Consider the following 17,730-nt stretch of genomic DNA (forward strand, 5'->3'; position numbering starts at 1 on the left):
ACGCTCGCTACACACTAAACGGGTCTGGTAAAAAAACATACCGTACTTGTAAAAATCACGGTAAACCGTCCTCATCTTCCTCCTTAGAACTGAAGCCATCAAAGTCGTCTTCCTCAGTGTCGGAAAGAAACTTTGTCATATAGACGTCGTCCCACGCTCTTTTATTCCAAAACACGCTAGCAACACTCTCGCAACATAGTAACGGGTCTGGTAAAAAAACATAACGTACTTGTAAAAATCACGGTAAACCTTCCAGTCAAGTCAAGTCAAGTCATTTTTATTTGTATAGCCTTAAATCACGAAGAGTTTCAAAGGGCTTCACAGATTATTACACTATATTACACAGACTATTTTTCAGCCGACGAGAAGAGTAGATTATTCATATGCTATGGAGTAGAAGTGAGTTTTTAGCTTAGATTTAAACATTTCCACTGAGGTTGCAGATCGGATCATCTTCCTCCTTAGAACTGAAGCCATTAAAGTCGTCTTCCTCAGTGTCGGAAAGAAACTTTGTCATATAGACGTCGTCCCACGCTCCCGCAGCCTCACTCGTGCTGTCGCTGGAACTTTCATCCACTCCTGATTCGGTGCCCTCCTCTCCGTCAAGCAGCAGACCGGCTTTTCGGAACCCGTTGGTGATGGTGGATTTTTTGATGCTGCCCCACGCTGTCAGGATCCACTGGCAGACTTGCAAAAAAATTACCTTTCGCTGGCGGCCGTTAGAAAAATTACATAAATTGGCCGCATCACTGAATAAGCCGCAGGGTTGAAAGTTTAGGAAAAAAGTAGCGGCTTATAGTCCGGAATTTACGGTACATTGTTTTTAAAGACACTGATCATGTCAATGATTTCTCATGCCAGAAGTCAAATTTCCTAATCACTGGTGACCTATTTTCAGAAACAGTCTGCGGACTACTGAGGTGCTACTGGGGTGCTCCTGGGAGATACCTGGTGCCCATGGGCACTATGTTGGAGACCCCTAACATAGAGCTTTATTTTACTATTAAAAATAAGTATGAAATACTGTACAGCAAAACTTTGAGTATGATTACCAACTTTTTCTTTTGTATAGAAGGGAAGCAAGTGATGTGATTTCACATTGATGCTTCTTTTGAGATATAGTTGTTTAGTTCACAATCACAACCATGCCTTTTAGTCGTTCTGAATACCCTAGGGTACTTGTACCTCCATTAGAGAATAACTACCTTAGACTTCTCGCTTGTTTTATATGCTGATTTGTATCTTTGCTTGAAATCTATAGCCAGCTCCTAACAAAAACATGTGGCCTTTCTCACACTCCCAAGGCTTCAGCCTCCTCCTCACCTTTTTTGCTTTTGCTCAATCGCAAGTGGAGTAACCGTTGGTGGTTTGGGTTTCTAGCTCATGTTTCTTTCCCTCAACCTTCTGTTTTTTGTTTCATTTGGCGACATTCATTACACAATTGAGCCTGGGGTTCTAAGAGCCGCAAAATGGAATAGGGCCCCGCAAGCGCAGGCTCCATTAGACTAGACTGTGCTTTCTCTATGATGTCCGCCTGCATTTGTATGGTCTGTTGGTTTAACACAGTGCTATCGAGTAGAAAGAGGAGGAAGCACTCTCTACATACTATCTGTCTGTCCTTCTTAACATTTAAGTAAATAGTTATATCTTCACTTGAGCTTTTGGGCTTTTACACCTCCTTTAAAGCTATTTGGAAGAAAATCTAAATGCACACCCAGAATCAATTGAATCGAAAATTTAATATTCCTGTTTTGGGTCTGCTACATCTCCTAAAATGTCTACCGTAAATTGTCTTCAGATGCAAATGTCCGAATATGATTTGAGACAATAATCCGCCAATAGAGCATTATTTAGCATTGCTGCCCTTGTTTTTCTATGGGAGAGAATGTGTACATTTTTCCTAACTTTTTTTTTTTAGGATTCTGTGGTATCCCTCTCTTTGCCATTGCCTTGGTGGCAAAAATTAAAGATGCATTATAACAGTTTTTTCTTACTGATACCGACACCTGATAAAATACAACCTCTAGAGACCGATTCCAAAACCGATAACCGATAAATTATTTATTCATTTTTTTTACTATAGTCTATATTCAAAATAATAATCATGGATTTTGTTTTGGAAATGATCAATCTGGAATCTTTTACAATTTCTCTAATTGTGGCCTGTACAGTCCTATGTAATTCTTTATGAAGGGCTGTACAAATAAATGTGACTTGACTGACTCAACTCACACCTTTCTTCACCCTTGGAAGAAGATTTCAGGAATCCCCAACAAAGCCAATGTCACGGCTACGGCGCCGTTGTCACTATTTTTAATAGTGACCCTCTGAATGGCCCGATTGTGCCAGAGAAAGGTATTGCTGTCTCAATTTGGCGTTGTTTATGGATAGGAACTGTCAGGTGCTCAGTAGCAGACTTCCTGCCTATATTAAAATAATACAATATCTTGTTTGGGACCTACATTATAAAAAAATAAAAATAACAAAAAATAAATAAAAAATAAAAAAAAACACACAAAATGCATTTTTTACGTGTCTATTTAGAATTACAATAAAATTATGCAGCTCCGGTAAACATATATCCAAAAGTAGGTTTGGAGAGACTGCTTGATTTAATTTTATCAATCAATCAACACTTATTTTGTTAATTATTATATACAAATCTTATTTACAAATTAATGCCCGTGATGGCAAAGGAGAAAAACACATCAGAAAATGCACATATAATAATTTTTCCACCTTTTTACTTATCTAGATGGCAGATAATAAAGCTAATTATAAGTACCGTATTTTCATAACAATAGGGCACACAGTGTTAAAATGTGCACTCTCATTAGATGGTTCTATTTCTTTTTTTAACACATGCACAGTGAGCACCGCATGATATGATGTGTGTGCCCTCTGTGCTGTGGCCGCATTATGACAACACAGACAAGCATACAAGTGTGCGTGTTTAATAATACAGTAGTAACAAGACGGAGTTTGGTTCTGGTTTATTTAAGTATTGATTTAAACGCAAAACACACAGATAAAACGAAATTTAAAAAGCACCATGGCGATACGCACAAAGAGGTCTGAAAAGTCTTCCTCGATGATCCACTGCTTGACTCTTTCCTTTAACGCGAGCCGACTCGCCTTATTTCCGCGAAAGCTCCGCTGCAGCTTGTTGACCTGTCAAAGCTCGTTTTTCAGCTTGCTCCACTTGCGAACCATCGATTCATTAATCTTCTATCCTCCCGCAGCTCGGTTTCAATCAACAGACCATGGCAAACAAAAACACAGAAAGCATTCAATGAAGGGAAAGTGAGGTTTTGGATTTGATTAATATTTAGGGGGACAACCCTCTTCAGCCTCTGGTAGCACAATAACGTTCCAATTGCAAGATACACTCTTGCGTTAGTATAAATGAGTACTTCCCCAGACAAGTTACGCATTGTGTGTGAAGTCACGTGTTCTCTTCTGCGCATGCGTGACACTTGTTGCGTCCCCACATGAGACGCATAGAAGTCACAGGAGATCGCATACAAGTTGCATTTAGTTGGAAATGTGAACAATTTCACAAAAACAAAAATCGAAATTGAGCATTACGCTCTGCATTGTGAACCTAGCCTTACATACACGCTCACACATCCCCCTTTAGTGGAGACGCCGGCACTTCACCCTGACGATCAGGCACACCGCACAATTTGAAAAAAATCTGAGACTTTTATGTGCGCCTTATGTTATTATTAAGAATTTCTGTAATACACTAGACAAGGTTCCTGGGCACACTATTGTGCCACAACAAAGTGATTGCAAAACACTTCTCTAAGTCTATATTTGGTATTTCCCAAGAATGCAAATTATTGAATGTGCCCCTTTCTCTTAACTGAATCTGTCACCTAACTGAGCAAAAACAAACATAGTTAATTCTATGAGTCTCCAAGGATCCTCCTCTCCTGCTCCACCTCTTAAACTATGAAAGATTCCATTCACACATGGAGCCCCCGCTATTATAGGGCGCTCCATACCAGCGCAGCAAAAGGGGAAGCCCATATGGCCGCATGTATCGTTTTCCATACAGAGAGCAGTGAGTCACAATTTGCCAATTTGACATGAAGCTGGCCCTCTAGCATTTATCATTAACTCTGCGCTAAGAATCGAGCCAGCCTTATGATACAGGAATTGAGTGCAGCTCCGGTTAATTATTCGGCATGATTCTGTGATTCAATTTCGCATTTGGGTGTTTTTCAATCACACCGATAGTTATTCCGTTCTGCACAGGGTGCCTCTGTGGTTTCGGTACTTTCAACTTCAAGGTTAAAAGAACCTGTCCTTGAGAGGGAAGAGGCGGAGGAGAGACTCCGCCGAAGAAAGGATAGCGGTCATACGCGCCAGAGCAAATACTTATTACGTGATGCAGGCCACGTCCTTGATTTCGCCACCTCTTGCTGGCTTGTTTTTCAGAAGGGAGTTCAAAAGATTTCTTCTAAAGCCGAGATTGAGGGAGGAAATAATTTGTTGCACATTCCAGATACTTGGCACACTAGACAAAGCCTTCTCGTGCATTAGGCTCATTTATAAATGTCTGGATCCGGAGTGGTCCTAAATAATATCCCATATTGTTTAGGATATCCCCGCCACAGTGAGAATGACAGTGATATAAGGCAGTAAATGAAAGTGGAAACATATGTTGAAGGCGTATAACAGTGTGCTACTGTAGTCTCAATGTATCATAGAGGATGATATGCCAGATTTGTTTTGGGTTATTTTAGTTTCGCTTTGGTTACACTCACTTGTCTGAATTTAAAGTTCAACGAGACCTCCAAGGTCACGCACTATCCATGGTAAGAAGCTGGTTAACCTCCAATTTTCTGGATCTAAAAGCCATGTGTCCTATAAGAAATCATGCATTCGTCCATTTTGTGTTTCACTTATCCTAGTGGTGGGTAAACAGTTTGAATCACGTGCCTCATTGTGTTCTAAAATTTTGAAGAGGGACCGGGCCAAGGAGGAAAACAATGATTTATTTAATTTTAAGTATCTTCGAGTACAGTGTCTGGATCCCAAACATGTCATGAAATGTGTTTTGAAATAGTTAAGTATGGCCCGAGAGACCTTTATGGCTCGCCAGGCTCTTTATTCTGGCTTGCCGAACTATTTTTATTTATTTTTTAAATACTACAAATAAAACTACATTGTCTTAGTGCCACTTTTGTCTCTAGTGTCTATCTGTGGCCCTCCTCCGTAAGAATATTTTTTTCTTAAAACATTAGGTACATTCAAATAATTTGAATGCCTTAGTGAACTTAGTTTTTTTTTTTAATTTGACTTTAAAAAAAACACATTTATTTGTCACAAAAACATTTGCATTTTTAGTTTTTTTATGCATATTGTAAAATTGAATGTTTAAAAAGTGGTATAAAATGTTAGTTTGTTTTAATTCTGAATGTTTCAAAATGATCTACTACTACAATAATAGAACGTTATACATGGCATACAATATAATTGGAGCATGGCTATTATGAATGCTTGGTCTTGTTTGTTTTTAAAAAAATGTACTTAGACCTGAGATATTCTGGTTAGTCAGTCACATTGCACTGCCATTATTTTGAACAGCACTGTGTATTTATTATTAGATAAATATCAGAAAAATACAATATTATCCTCATTCATTGCCAAACTATCAAAATTGAGATTCTGCATCGTTAGATACAAAAGAATCAATTAAATCATTTTTTTTTTAACCCCTGGGTCCGCCCTAATTTTAACCTAATGCAGCTTGCCACTCAAAAGGTTTGCCCACCCTTGAGCTATAATCATCCAAATTGAAACCAAATATGTGCCCAATTTGTCACAAGTCATAAACAGAGACAGGACCCAGTAGCGTTCGTTTACTCAGTTTTATTGATAAAGAGGGAGAGCAGGGCTTGCTTCCACAATCCGATGATCGACAGACATGGATAGCAGGTGGCTGGAACGCGGAAGTGGCACTTTTGCGTCGAGCTAGGATAATCGTAGATTGCAGGGATACTGGTCACTAGCCGGGACGGGAGAGCAAGGGCGGTATCGAGTTCAGAAAAGAGGTCGGCAACAGGTATCAGGCAGGAAACAGGGTAAAAAAGGTCGGTGGTCGGGATGGCAGATCAGGGCAGAAATGGATCCGGAAACAGGTCGGCAACAGGTATCAGGCAGGAGAAAACAGGGCAGGAAAATGTCGGAAAGTATGGGCTTGCCTAGCTGGGAGCATAGGTTCGCAAACGGTCTGACACCGGTAACAGGGAGCCGGGAGGGTTTAAAATGTGTCAATAAGCCAATCAGCGACCAGGGCTGTTGGCGCCAACAGTATCAGAATCAGTAATCATGACACAATTTAGATTAAAAAATCACTACAGGCAACATAATCTATAATTTCATCTGATTTTGGATAAGTTAATATGGTAGCTCAGGAGGTAGAGCGATCGTTTTAGGATTAAGGGATCCCAGTTCGAATCCCGGCTTGTCCGTGTTACATGTCGAAGTGTCCTTGGGTAAGACATTGAACCCCCAATTACCCCCAATAAGCAGGTTAGCGCCTTACATGGCTGCACACATCACGGCCGCTATTGGGAAATGTGAAGCACAATGTAAAGCGCTTTGGGAAGTCATTGACTTGAAAAGCACTATATAAATGCAGATCATTTCATTTCATTTCATTTCATATTAGACAACTCCCCAGGCTACAACATCTTCATATTATTTGTAGTGTACCTGTTGGTACCTGCACATCTCACCAGAAACTGGACGCCAATTTTCTGAACTTAGCAAGATCAGGTCACTAGCACCGTGACCCAATTGTGGTAAAGAAGACACAGCACTGCGTCTGTTGAACTGTGGGAAAAAGGGGTAAGGCTAGGACCACAGCGAGGAAGATTCTGGCTGTGTTGACTTCATAGATGTAAGCAGACACTTCCACTTTCCTCTATGTCAGCTTGATAAAATGCATCGCTGTAAATGAACATGCTTTTTATTTTAAGTGTATGTACAGCACAGAAGGGGTCACCACATTTTAGTAAAATTTTCTGTAGACATATAGAAACTGTTTCATATTGATATCATCTATATTCTAATTGGCTTTAGAAATCCTTAACATCATCACTTTTTTACTTAGTATGATAAGTTCTAAATAACAACTCTGATTAGAGGTATAAAAGAAATACAGCCCGACCTGACCCAGGCCAACCAATCAACTTAATTTGCAGGATGGAGCCCGAAGCAAGCACACAATTTAATTTGTGAGGATTCAGGAGGAGGGGGTTGATTTATGATATGAAATCAAAGCCTGTCTTTTGTAACACAACATAAATTAAACAAGACTGCATAAACATTTACATATTTTATATTTATGTGTCGGCAGGCGTTACATTAACCGACAATTTTACATTAGTGACAGATTTTTTTGAAAAGTTGACGGGAAAATTGTATGGCTCTCTGTCATTTTGACTGGTTAAAGATTGGGCCATAAACCAAAGCAGAGGTACGCCCTTTAGAGTCTATTGTGGCGCTTTAAGAGAAAGAGAGTTTGAGAGACAAAGAAGAACAATGTTAGGTGGGTGATAATTTTTTTAAAAAGGCAGCAAGTGAGAAACCCAGCCCAACCTGATAATAATGATTGTTCAGTAGCCTAGATGGTAGGGCGCCCGCTTTGAGACTGGGAGGTCGCTGGTTCGCGCCTCGGCCGAGTCATACCTAAGACTTATAACATTGGTAAAAATGGCGGCGCCCTCTGTTGGCTGCGGCTGCATCGGCTCGCTACAACGGGTCAGGTGTATCGACATTTCGTTCTGTGTACATTGTTACAAAGAATGACAATACAAAGGAAATTATTATTATTATTATTATCATGATTGACATTTTAGGCCCTATCAGACCCGAAATTAAGATCTTACCTCGACTCTGAATAAATCTTTATGGAATCAGTTTATTATCGCCCAATTTCCTTTTTCGAAAAAGATCCCTTTGTGGTGTACTGAGCATATTTTAGCACAACTCTTAATAATAACAACATACTAGATCATTTCATTTCATTTTAATAATAATAATGACATAGTACTAACATGATAAGATTTAGTCCCTAAAATCACCCCCCCCCCCCCACGCATACACACACATTTTTTTTCTCTTTTTTGCTGATAAAGCTGCCCAAATGTTGGACACACTGCTCCCATCCATTTGTCGGCAATTTGACGGATTAAACAACCAGATGGAGTTACCTGGTTCACCTCCCCCCTTTTTAGCCCCTTCAATAAAGTTCTTGTTTACCATTATGTGTGAAATGCACCAGAGGAATGTGACTGTGTGTTTATTTGAGCATGTGTGTGTATGTATTGGGAGAAGCCATGTGTACTTACCCTCCACATTGTTTTTTCTGCAACCAGAGCAGGCCATTTGTTCAGAGGCCCTGACTAGTGATAGGGTATAGTGGCATTTGATTGGCTGTCTGGTTCGCTCAGTGTTCTAGGGTTTTGTTTAGCTTTTAGGGGGGGTGGGTCAAGGATTGGGGCTCGCTCAGTTGTGCCTGGTGTTGTGCGAGCAGTGGTGCAGACCTCCTAACACCATCACAGGGTGTTTCAGCCCGCTTCACTACACCAGATCTGAGGGAGCAAACCCTTGCCAATTAAGAGCCGCCGCTGTCCGCCGAAGTGCGACCCGCCCCGCACGCCCCAATGCCCCCTTCTCCTTCGCCCCTCAACAGCTTTGATCTCTTGCACGCTACACAAAAACTTGAGCCAGAACACTTTGCCCTCTCTGCCGGCTGTAGACGACAGGCCTTGTCCAATTATTACAATCTGGTTTCAGCATTTCTGGGTAATCGGACAAGAATATGACAAACTACCTTGTTCTCATTCCATCTGCTACTGACCAAGATGTTATTTTCTTCAATTTGGTGACACGTGTGCCAAAAATCTACCCTTTGTGCACAACAAAGTTCTATTTTCCCTTTAATAAATTCTTTTTTTATATGATGATTTTCCAAAATCAAAGCGGAACTCAACCCAAACGATTCCCTAATATACATCTCTAGAGGCGGCCATTTAGTACAGTTGATGTTGAATAATGATATGGACTGTGCCCCCTAAGGGATGAATAAGTATTTAAGTAAATAAGTAAATAGGTTTTATTGGTTAATTGCTTAAGAGTTAAGCAAATAACCAATCATGGATCTGCTTCGAATGCAGGTGAACTGACGTTGGTTGTGAGCCTAGCAACATTGACGTCGTTACCAACTTTCAAAGTGACCACACCAGAAATGGATTAAAAAAGTGGATTGATTTTCATCAAACACAATGTTATTAAAAATTCTGTATTTAGACACGCCGAGGCCCATTCAACATCTTGTCTTTAGGAAATCCTTTGGGTTGTCTTCTGCTTTAATACAAACAAAAACATACATTTCAGGTGAATTGGCCGGTCCAAATTGTCCCTAGGTGTGAATGAGCGAGTGAGTTGTCTGTCCCTGTGTGCCCTGCGATTGGCTGGCAACCAGTTCAGGGTGTCCCCTGCCCACTGCCTGGAGATGGCTGGGATGGGCTCCAGCCCCCCTGCGACCCTAATGAGGATAAGCGATACGGCTAATGAGATGAGATGGAATAAGTAAATGTGTAATTATTACATGTGTCAATCAAATGTCACTAATACATACATATTTTTTAAACAAGCCGTATCTCAACAAAATATCAGACTACAGTTTATATAATCCTGACAACATTTGTGAAATATTTTATGGGGTGAGTGACATCATCCCATCCCACCCATTAATTTTCTGTGCCGCTTATCCTCACTAGCCCATTCCAGCAATCTTCAGGCAGTGACTGGTTGCCAGTCAGTTACAGGTCACACAGAGAACTCACTCGCTCACTCACACCTAGGGACAATTAAGACCAGCCAATTACCCTGACAGGCATGTTTTTGGGATGACACTTTTCACACTGTAAAATTCAACTCAAAGGGTGAACAAAAACATTAAATTAACATAGTTAATTTAATGGTTTAAGTGAGATTTCAAATATGTTTTTGAAAACCATATGTGTAATATCGTTTCAAGATTGGAAACGTTGCTTAAACGCAGCTGTGAAACCTGTTAAACTTGTCAGCTCTGCAGTTTGACATCACTTTGAAGAACCCTTCCATGGTTCTTGTTTATTTACTTCATAGTGCATGCATTCCTATAATTGATTATAATCGGTATGCATGTGTGTTTACATTCTCAGGACCTCCACGGGTGTCTGAGAAGGTTGTCCACCGACAGACCGTTCACATCGGTAGTGCCATCAAGTTGCCTTGCCCAGTGGAAGGAGACCCTCCGCCGCTTATCATGTGGACCAAAGACGGACGCAACATCCACAGCGGCTGGATCCGCTTCCGTATCCTGCGCATGGGCTTGAAAATCAAGGAGGTGGAAGCAGACGACACCGGCACGTACATCTGTAAAGCCACGAACGGCTTCGGCAGCGTCAATGTCAACTACACACTCATTGTCATCGGTAAAAACAGCTAACTACTCATTTTCATGCAATTTGATGTCAGGTATGAAACTTTTTTCCCCTGAAATGAACTGAGCCATCGTCGGCTCAGTGCTGTCAAATTCCTTTTAGGATTGGAATCCGTTGAGCAATGCCTTGGCCTTATTTTTTTGTACTCGCATAGAAGCCAAATTTAGAACTATAAAATTCAATATTCAAACCAAGGTGTTGACTAATATGCGCATAAAACAAGATGAACACAAGGGGGTTTAAGATGGGCAGAGTCAGGTTTAGCTCTGCTGAGCTCAATCCTTGTAGGTCAGACTATCTTGCTGACTCAGGCGCTTAGCATGGCCCCAGTATCTAAGCCTCTATCTTGTGTCCACAATAGCCCACGTCCGTGCCGTGTCCTCATGCGCCCCCCTCATTCCATGTTTTCTGCAGTCAATCACCGGTCTCTCGATTGTGTTTGAGAGGGATCGCATCTCATCTTATAGTGATTTAGTCCGTCCATTTTATTGCCTTTTTTGCCCATAATAATAAGACCCAGTACTGTTAACTACAAGGGGGCAGAAAAGTGGAAAACAGTGACAACGTAGATTGAGTCAAAGATGGAAAAAATTGAGAAATGCCAAAAAATAAGGTACGGGTCTCTGCCAATGAAGCTCTCCTTAAAAGTACAGTAAATGGTTTTGAATTGTTTTATTTTTAGCTTTGGTACCATCTGGTACAAACTTGCATATTTGAAATATTGAAATTAAAACCTTGGTCATTTTTTCTTTAGCATGACATGAAAGGAAATCATAAGAAATTCCAACGGTCGTGATCAAATTATTATTAATATTATTATTTATTATTATTTTTTTGCCTTCTTGCTCACCGCGATGACATGCTAAGATGCTTTCTGATTTGTACTCCAAAAGGTGATATTTCACCAAAATCAACCTATTTTCTACAGTGGATTATTGGAAAAAATGAGAATCCATTTTTTTTCCTGATCCAATGTTTTATCTGGGTTTCTTTGTTTTTATATAGCCCTAACTTACAATTTTTTGCAGGGCTTGACGATCAGTAGTAAAGCTCAGAATCAAAAAGATCCTCTTTTCGGAAGAAAGATCCGATAGTGTGAACAATCTGTTGCCGATAACAAATCTGAAAAGGTGGAATTTTTTTCTTAACATATCACATTAATTTACTAAAATCTGATTGCAGTTGAATTCATTGAAGAAAGACCCTCAGGCCCTTGAGGTGATGTTTAGAAGCAAGTGGCTTTACAGGGGTTTAGTGCTAAATCCTTTTCTCGTTTGAGTGTGCTACACCCGCTACCTCTCAGTGCCCAAAGTCAACAGCAGCAAAGGATATTGTTTCATACTACTTCATCCTTGGTGAATCAAATAGATCTGGGGATCTTCCTCCTCTGTAGGCTATTCTCTGTTGGCAGGAGGGACAACCTCAGAAAATGCAATCCATGGAAACTGTCACCACAGCTGATGAATGAGGCGTAAAGGGTGAAATGTGGCAAACAACAGCTTTTGTGCCTGTTTGTCTGTGTGCACCGGGTGTATTTCCTTTTGGGCAGGGGCGGAGCATGATGAATGAGCGGAGTGGAGCGTAAAGGTTGTGTTTACTCTAATTACTCTAAGATGCCTAATTAGGGCTGGAGAATGTGCACCGTCGCTGGCTTTAGAAGAAGGACCATAATCAGGCAGATGTGGAAGCGTGTTTAGAATTAGGTGCGTTACTGTAATAAAACAGGCTGTGTGTTGGGAATCGAATGGACGCATGTTTATTTCCAGTCTCCTTGCCGATTGTTCTGAAATGAAAGATTACAGTGGAGGATAACAGACGGCTTTAATGTCAAGGTTCGTTGCGCATGCCGTATGTTATCAAAGTCGGCCTTGTTAGCGTCATTACGTAAAGGCCATTCAGTTTTTTTACAGACGCTTTCATGTGGAGTTAGTTCTGAATTGATCACATGTCATTTTTAGCCTCCCTTTACATTGGTCTTTTTCTAGATTTTTTTATGACCCCTTTAAGGGAGTAAATATAGATGCCTTCTAGTGGTGTGCAAACCCTGAGTGTAGAGTCTGAGAGGAGCTATAGAAAATGTTATTGCTAGTGTCATTCATTTGGTAGTTTATTTTGCTTAAATTGATGACTTTGTATTACAGTACTGCAAAACGTGGTGTATAAAAGAAATGATTCATACATACTAAATGAAAATAATTAATTTAGAGTATTCCCTCACCATTTACCAAAAGTTTGGTGTCACTTAGACAAGTTTTAGTTGTCCATCAAAAAGTCACAATGTTATTTATCAAATGATTTCTCCATTTATTTTTTTTTTGTTGGCCAAAAATAATCAGTCTCAGATATGGCTTTGTCTTTGCCACTCTGCCTTTGAAGGCCAGCATCTCAGCGTCCTCTCTTCACTGAGGATGTTTTTTTTGCGGGAACTATTTAACCAAGCTGCTAGATGAGGACCCTTAAGATGTATTTTTCTCAAACTAGACACGCTAATGTCCTTGCAACAGGGCCTCCCACTTTTGTTTCTGCTCTGGTTAGAGCCTGTTTGTACTGTTCTCTAAAGGGAGTAGTACACACCGTTGTAGGAGATCTTAAGCTTCCTGGCAATTTATCACATGGTATGGGTTCATTTGGTAGCTCAACAATAGTTTCTTAAGTTTCACATGAAAGCTTTCTTTTTCTGGCTATTAAAAAGGTAAAAAATAAAGAAAAAAATACACATAATTTTAACACTGAATAACAAAGGAAACATAAATTAAAATATTTATAAATCTACAAAGTAAAATACAAAATACAAAACAACGTTAACCTTTTTTTTATACTAAACAAAGTCAACGTCAACAGCACAGAATTTCAGAAAAAATACATTTCACCAATCACAAGAAAAAATGAGCATCTCGAAGAGAACCAGCTCTTGATGGTCGGTAGCTGGCTCCCACTTCCAAGAGCTGGCTCATAGAGACACTTTGTCTGCTCACTAGTCAGTTGAGACGTAGCCCGTCTTTCCTTTTGGGACATTAGTAAATACTACATTCGTACTCGCTATTTAACTATATAGCATTTTGAACAGTTACATGATCCGAAAAGACGTGACTTAACGAACTCTAAGGAGAGCAAAAAACGCGCCACTGGAAATATCGTCAGGTGTGCAGGGACATGCTGCCGTTGGCGTTCTGCAGCCAAAGTAACGCACAGCATTTGACCGTCAGTAACGATAACAGCGTTGGAACGGCGCGGAAAAAATACAAAGTCAGATTATCCCGTTACTAAAAAAATAACGGCGTTACGTAATGCTGTTATTTATAACAGAGTTATTCCCAACACTGCTTGAAATTAGCAACATTTCCTGGCTAATGAAATCCAAGCATGTGCTCAGATTTAGGCACTAAATCATGTTAGCAGGCGGTCAATTCACCTTGAGGCAAAACTCACTAAGCGTAGATGAAGATGCATCGACTCATCAGTACGGATGTGAGAGCGGGGATGAAAATGTTGGGATGGAACGTAAGGAGGTGGGTCTTTTCCCCATCTGCTGTGGACAGCCTGTCCTCCCTCAAACTATCTGAAGAATCTTTGTCAGTCGCTGCAGCGCGGCGCCTCCTCAATCCCTCCAGCTGTCTGTTTAGGCCTATTTAGGGTGGTCTCCTGACAACTGGCCCCATCACTTCCAGACCCCCTCTTTAGGATCTAGCAAGACACATAAACATACGCATGTCGTGTTTATGTGTGGATTTTATTAGCAACAAACCAGGGAATAATTGAGAGCTGATCGCATTTCTTCTTCTTTTTTTTTCCTCCTCCGATCCGATGATGATTTGAGGCTTAACAGCGAGTTTTGTGTGTCCTTAATCACCTGTGGAAGCGGAGTGTGATGAACTTTCCCCTTGCATCCTCTTGTCGCCATTAACATCTGGAGCTCATTGAGGCCCCAAATCATCCGGCTTTTTCCTGTGATTCAGCTGGCACAGGAGGCCAGAGACCTGTTTCCTGTAACTGGATTTGTGAATGAAGTGGGAGCGGATGGCGTCAGCTACCCAATCACTGTAACAGGAGAGTGCAAGGATTCGGGCTGATTGCATTGCAAGCCTCTTTTTTAACTATGTGAACTCCTGCTCTTTATACATTACTTTCACTGTTTATCATTCGACCACTAGATGTCGCTGTATTGTGTAGATGAGTGATAGAAAACACAAGGAAGAATACAAACTACAGAGACCCAGTGACCAGCCTTTAACTTGAACATTTTTGGGTAGCTTTAGCAGCAAGACAGCAGTTTATCTCTCTGTCTATTCAATTATGATATGTAATTGATTTCAACCAATAAACTCCATCCAACAACACTTATTTAAAGACATTTTTGTTGATGGAAAATCCTATGCAAAATGTTCAGATGAGGATAACTAATTTTAAACCTTTTTAATACTTATTCGACATGCATAATTCATGAAAATATAGCTACTCATACTGTATGTAGATTATGACTAAGCTTGTTATATGCCATAAATTAATTTGCAAACTTTGTTTAAAGGGACCACTAGATGTTGGTGTATTGTCTAATGGAACCAGAAATGAGAGCTATTAAGCACATGGAAGAATACAAACTACAGAATCTCAAAGTGACAAAACGCACCATTTTACTTCTCAGTTTTTTTGCCCAGCATTTCGCAAGGTTTTTGTTTTTTGCTGGGACCGTTAGCACAGGGCTGTCCATATTTGGCGAACCAGATTTGGTAGCTGAAAATGTTTGAGGGCTTCTGTAGAATTTTCATTTCACTCGCAGGGTCTCATGGAAAAGTGCTGTTGTGTCGTTTAAACAGCATATGGTTGCTTCACCTTTTCACAGCGTTTGTTTCCAGTTAGCTTTTGTAGTCAGCATATTTAATCTGGCAGTGCAACTTGATATTGTATTCTTTAAAAACAGCCTGTCTCTTGGCAAATTAGGCATACGCACTTGTTTCAGATTTCGGTGAAAAAAGTACTCCAATTTCCACTTGTCCTACAAGCGGCGGCCCTCACAGCTAACTTTACTTTTTTTATTTACAGTCGCCATGTCGGAAATGGGGTGGTCTAAAATTCTTACAGAAAGCCAAGGACAAGGTAGCCAAAGGGACACTGCCATCATCTGGTGAAATGCTGCCTATTTATTTATTTTTGGTAAAAAATTATTTTATACTGCGGTCAACATTACTGGCGGGTCACATATTATTATTTTATGACAGAGGCCGCCGGCTAGTAGAAATTTGATCACGGGCCGTCACTGTTCCCCGGGCTAAACTCTGGACATACCTGCCTTGGCAGCAAGATGGCAGACAATTATGCTCCCACCAGGCGAGCCTTATTTTATGTAAAATAATTAAAACATTCTTTAATGACAGGAAATTTTAAAAATGCACGTTTATATGACAGTTGGTGTATTTTTGCCTATTATTCAAATCAGTGTTTTTTGTTGTTGTTGTTTTCAATTCATTTTATTTACCAAAAGGAGGCGCTTTATAAAACACAATGTCTCTTTAAGAGCCAAACTATTACTCAAAGCAGTGGTTCTTATTTTGAATCTTTTTAGTTATGTTCCCCTTGGAAAATATTTGTTTTTGCTAAGTACCCCTAATTAGCGCAGACCTATTTGTTTGGAGGTATATAAAAAATGACCTAAAAGAAATTATTGAATCTAATTTATTTAAACTTGACACCTTAGTCTATATCAGGGGTGTCAAACTCATTTTAACTCGGGGGCCACACGATAGAACAAACATTCTGTTGGGGCTGGACTAGTAGATTAAAGAGAAAGAAAAAGAGAGATAAAGAAATAAGAGAAAGAGGGAGGGAAAAGAAGAGAGAGAGCGGGACAAAGAAAAAGGGAGAGTGAGACAGCGTGAGAAACAAAAGAGATAAAAAGAGAAGTCGTGAGAGAGGGGGAAAGAAAGGGAGAGGAAGAAAGAAATCCAAAGAGAAATACAAAGACAGAAGCAGATAAAAGAAAAGAGAAAGCGCAAAGGGTAGGAAGAGAGAAAGAGAAAAGAGAGAAAAGGAAAAAATGAAGTTAGAGCAAAATAAGTTAAAAAGACACACAGAGAGAAAGAGACAAAGAGCAACAAAGGAAGAGAAAAAGAGAGACACAGAGAGTGAAAGAGACAGAGACAGAGAGTGGGAGAAAAGGTGTGGAAGAGAGAGAGAGAGACAGACGGACAGTGTCTTTGTGAGAGGCACCTGGCTTTGGCAACATCAAGTTGACATATTTCAACCTGCAGCTTGTTTTTCTCTTGCGCTTCTCTGAGTGTTGTCTCGTGGGCCGGATTGAATCCCTTAGCGGGCCTGATGTGGCCCGCGAGCCGCCTGTTTGACACCTGTGGTCTATATGGTATTCTTCCTTTGACAATTTTAAAATAAAATTATTTTACCCAGTTAAAAAAAAAGAATAAAAAAAACAGAATCAAAGCGTTAAGTAAAATGAGTTAAAAGATATATTTCCATGTAAAATTTACTTGTTTAATGGCATGTAATTCTTCCCATTTTAATTATTTTTTTTCTAGAATTATTTTAAGAACCATTTAAATTATTAAAAAATATATATTACATTTAAAAAATGTATAATGCCTTTTTCCATATTTGATATCTTTTGATTTGATCTAACAAAGTTTCTCGTTATTCTTGAATAAGTTTGTAGAATATATATGTCAAAAAAGAAACATTCTGCCGACACAACAGTTTTTTGGGGATAGAGGTATTTTACACATACATTATCACCATATCAATGTGCTCAGAATATGTTTTTTTACTAAACCAGAAATGATTACCTTATATTTTAAAATAAATAGCCCTCTGAATGAACAGGTATTTTATGCACAGTACATACATTTTCCAGATATAGTCACACCTTTTTTAGTGACTTTATAGATATATTTTTTATTTTATTTTGAATATTATGTGCCCCCTAGTAACATGTATAACACCGTTTGAGAAACACTGACTTATAGTAAAAATATATGTATCTCCTCCATAAATATAAGTTGTAGCCTGTATTCACTTTGCAATATAAAACCACTTCTGTTAATTTGGAAGTATAAAAAAAATAATCTATTGGCAGTCATGTGATGTCCAACCTCACCTCCGTCTACGCAGCCTCGTACGCCAACAATTGTATATACAATTGCGGCAAGATTAGCCATAAGCAGTGCATAAAGGGCAGCATTGTTTCCTAAATTTTGCCACAACGTAGAAAGGA

General features: G+C 39.7%; 1 protein-coding gene across 1 annotated transcript in view; it reads left to right on the plus strand.

Annotated features, from left to right (window-relative positions):
- The window catches only part of LOC148351672 (fibroblast growth factor receptor-like 1), a 68,556-nt gene that overhangs the window by 28,635 nt on the left and 22,191 nt on the right, over nt 1-17,730 (plus strand). Inside the window, exon 3 of the mRNA XM_088354663.1 lies at nt 10,230-10,502. Coding sequence (XP_088210789.1) covers nt 10,230-10,502 — 273 coding nt within the window. The remainder of the gene's footprint in view (nt 1-10,229; nt 10,503-17,730) is intronic.

The sequence above is a fragment of the Urocampus carinirostris genome, chromosome 15 (assembly GCF_059441175.1).
Source record: "Urocampus carinirostris isolate Australia breed hairy pipefish chromosome 15, RoL_Ucar_1.0, whole genome shotgun sequence".
Lineage (NCBI taxonomy): Eukaryota > Metazoa > Chordata > Actinopteri > Syngnathiformes > Syngnathidae > Urocampus > Urocampus carinirostris.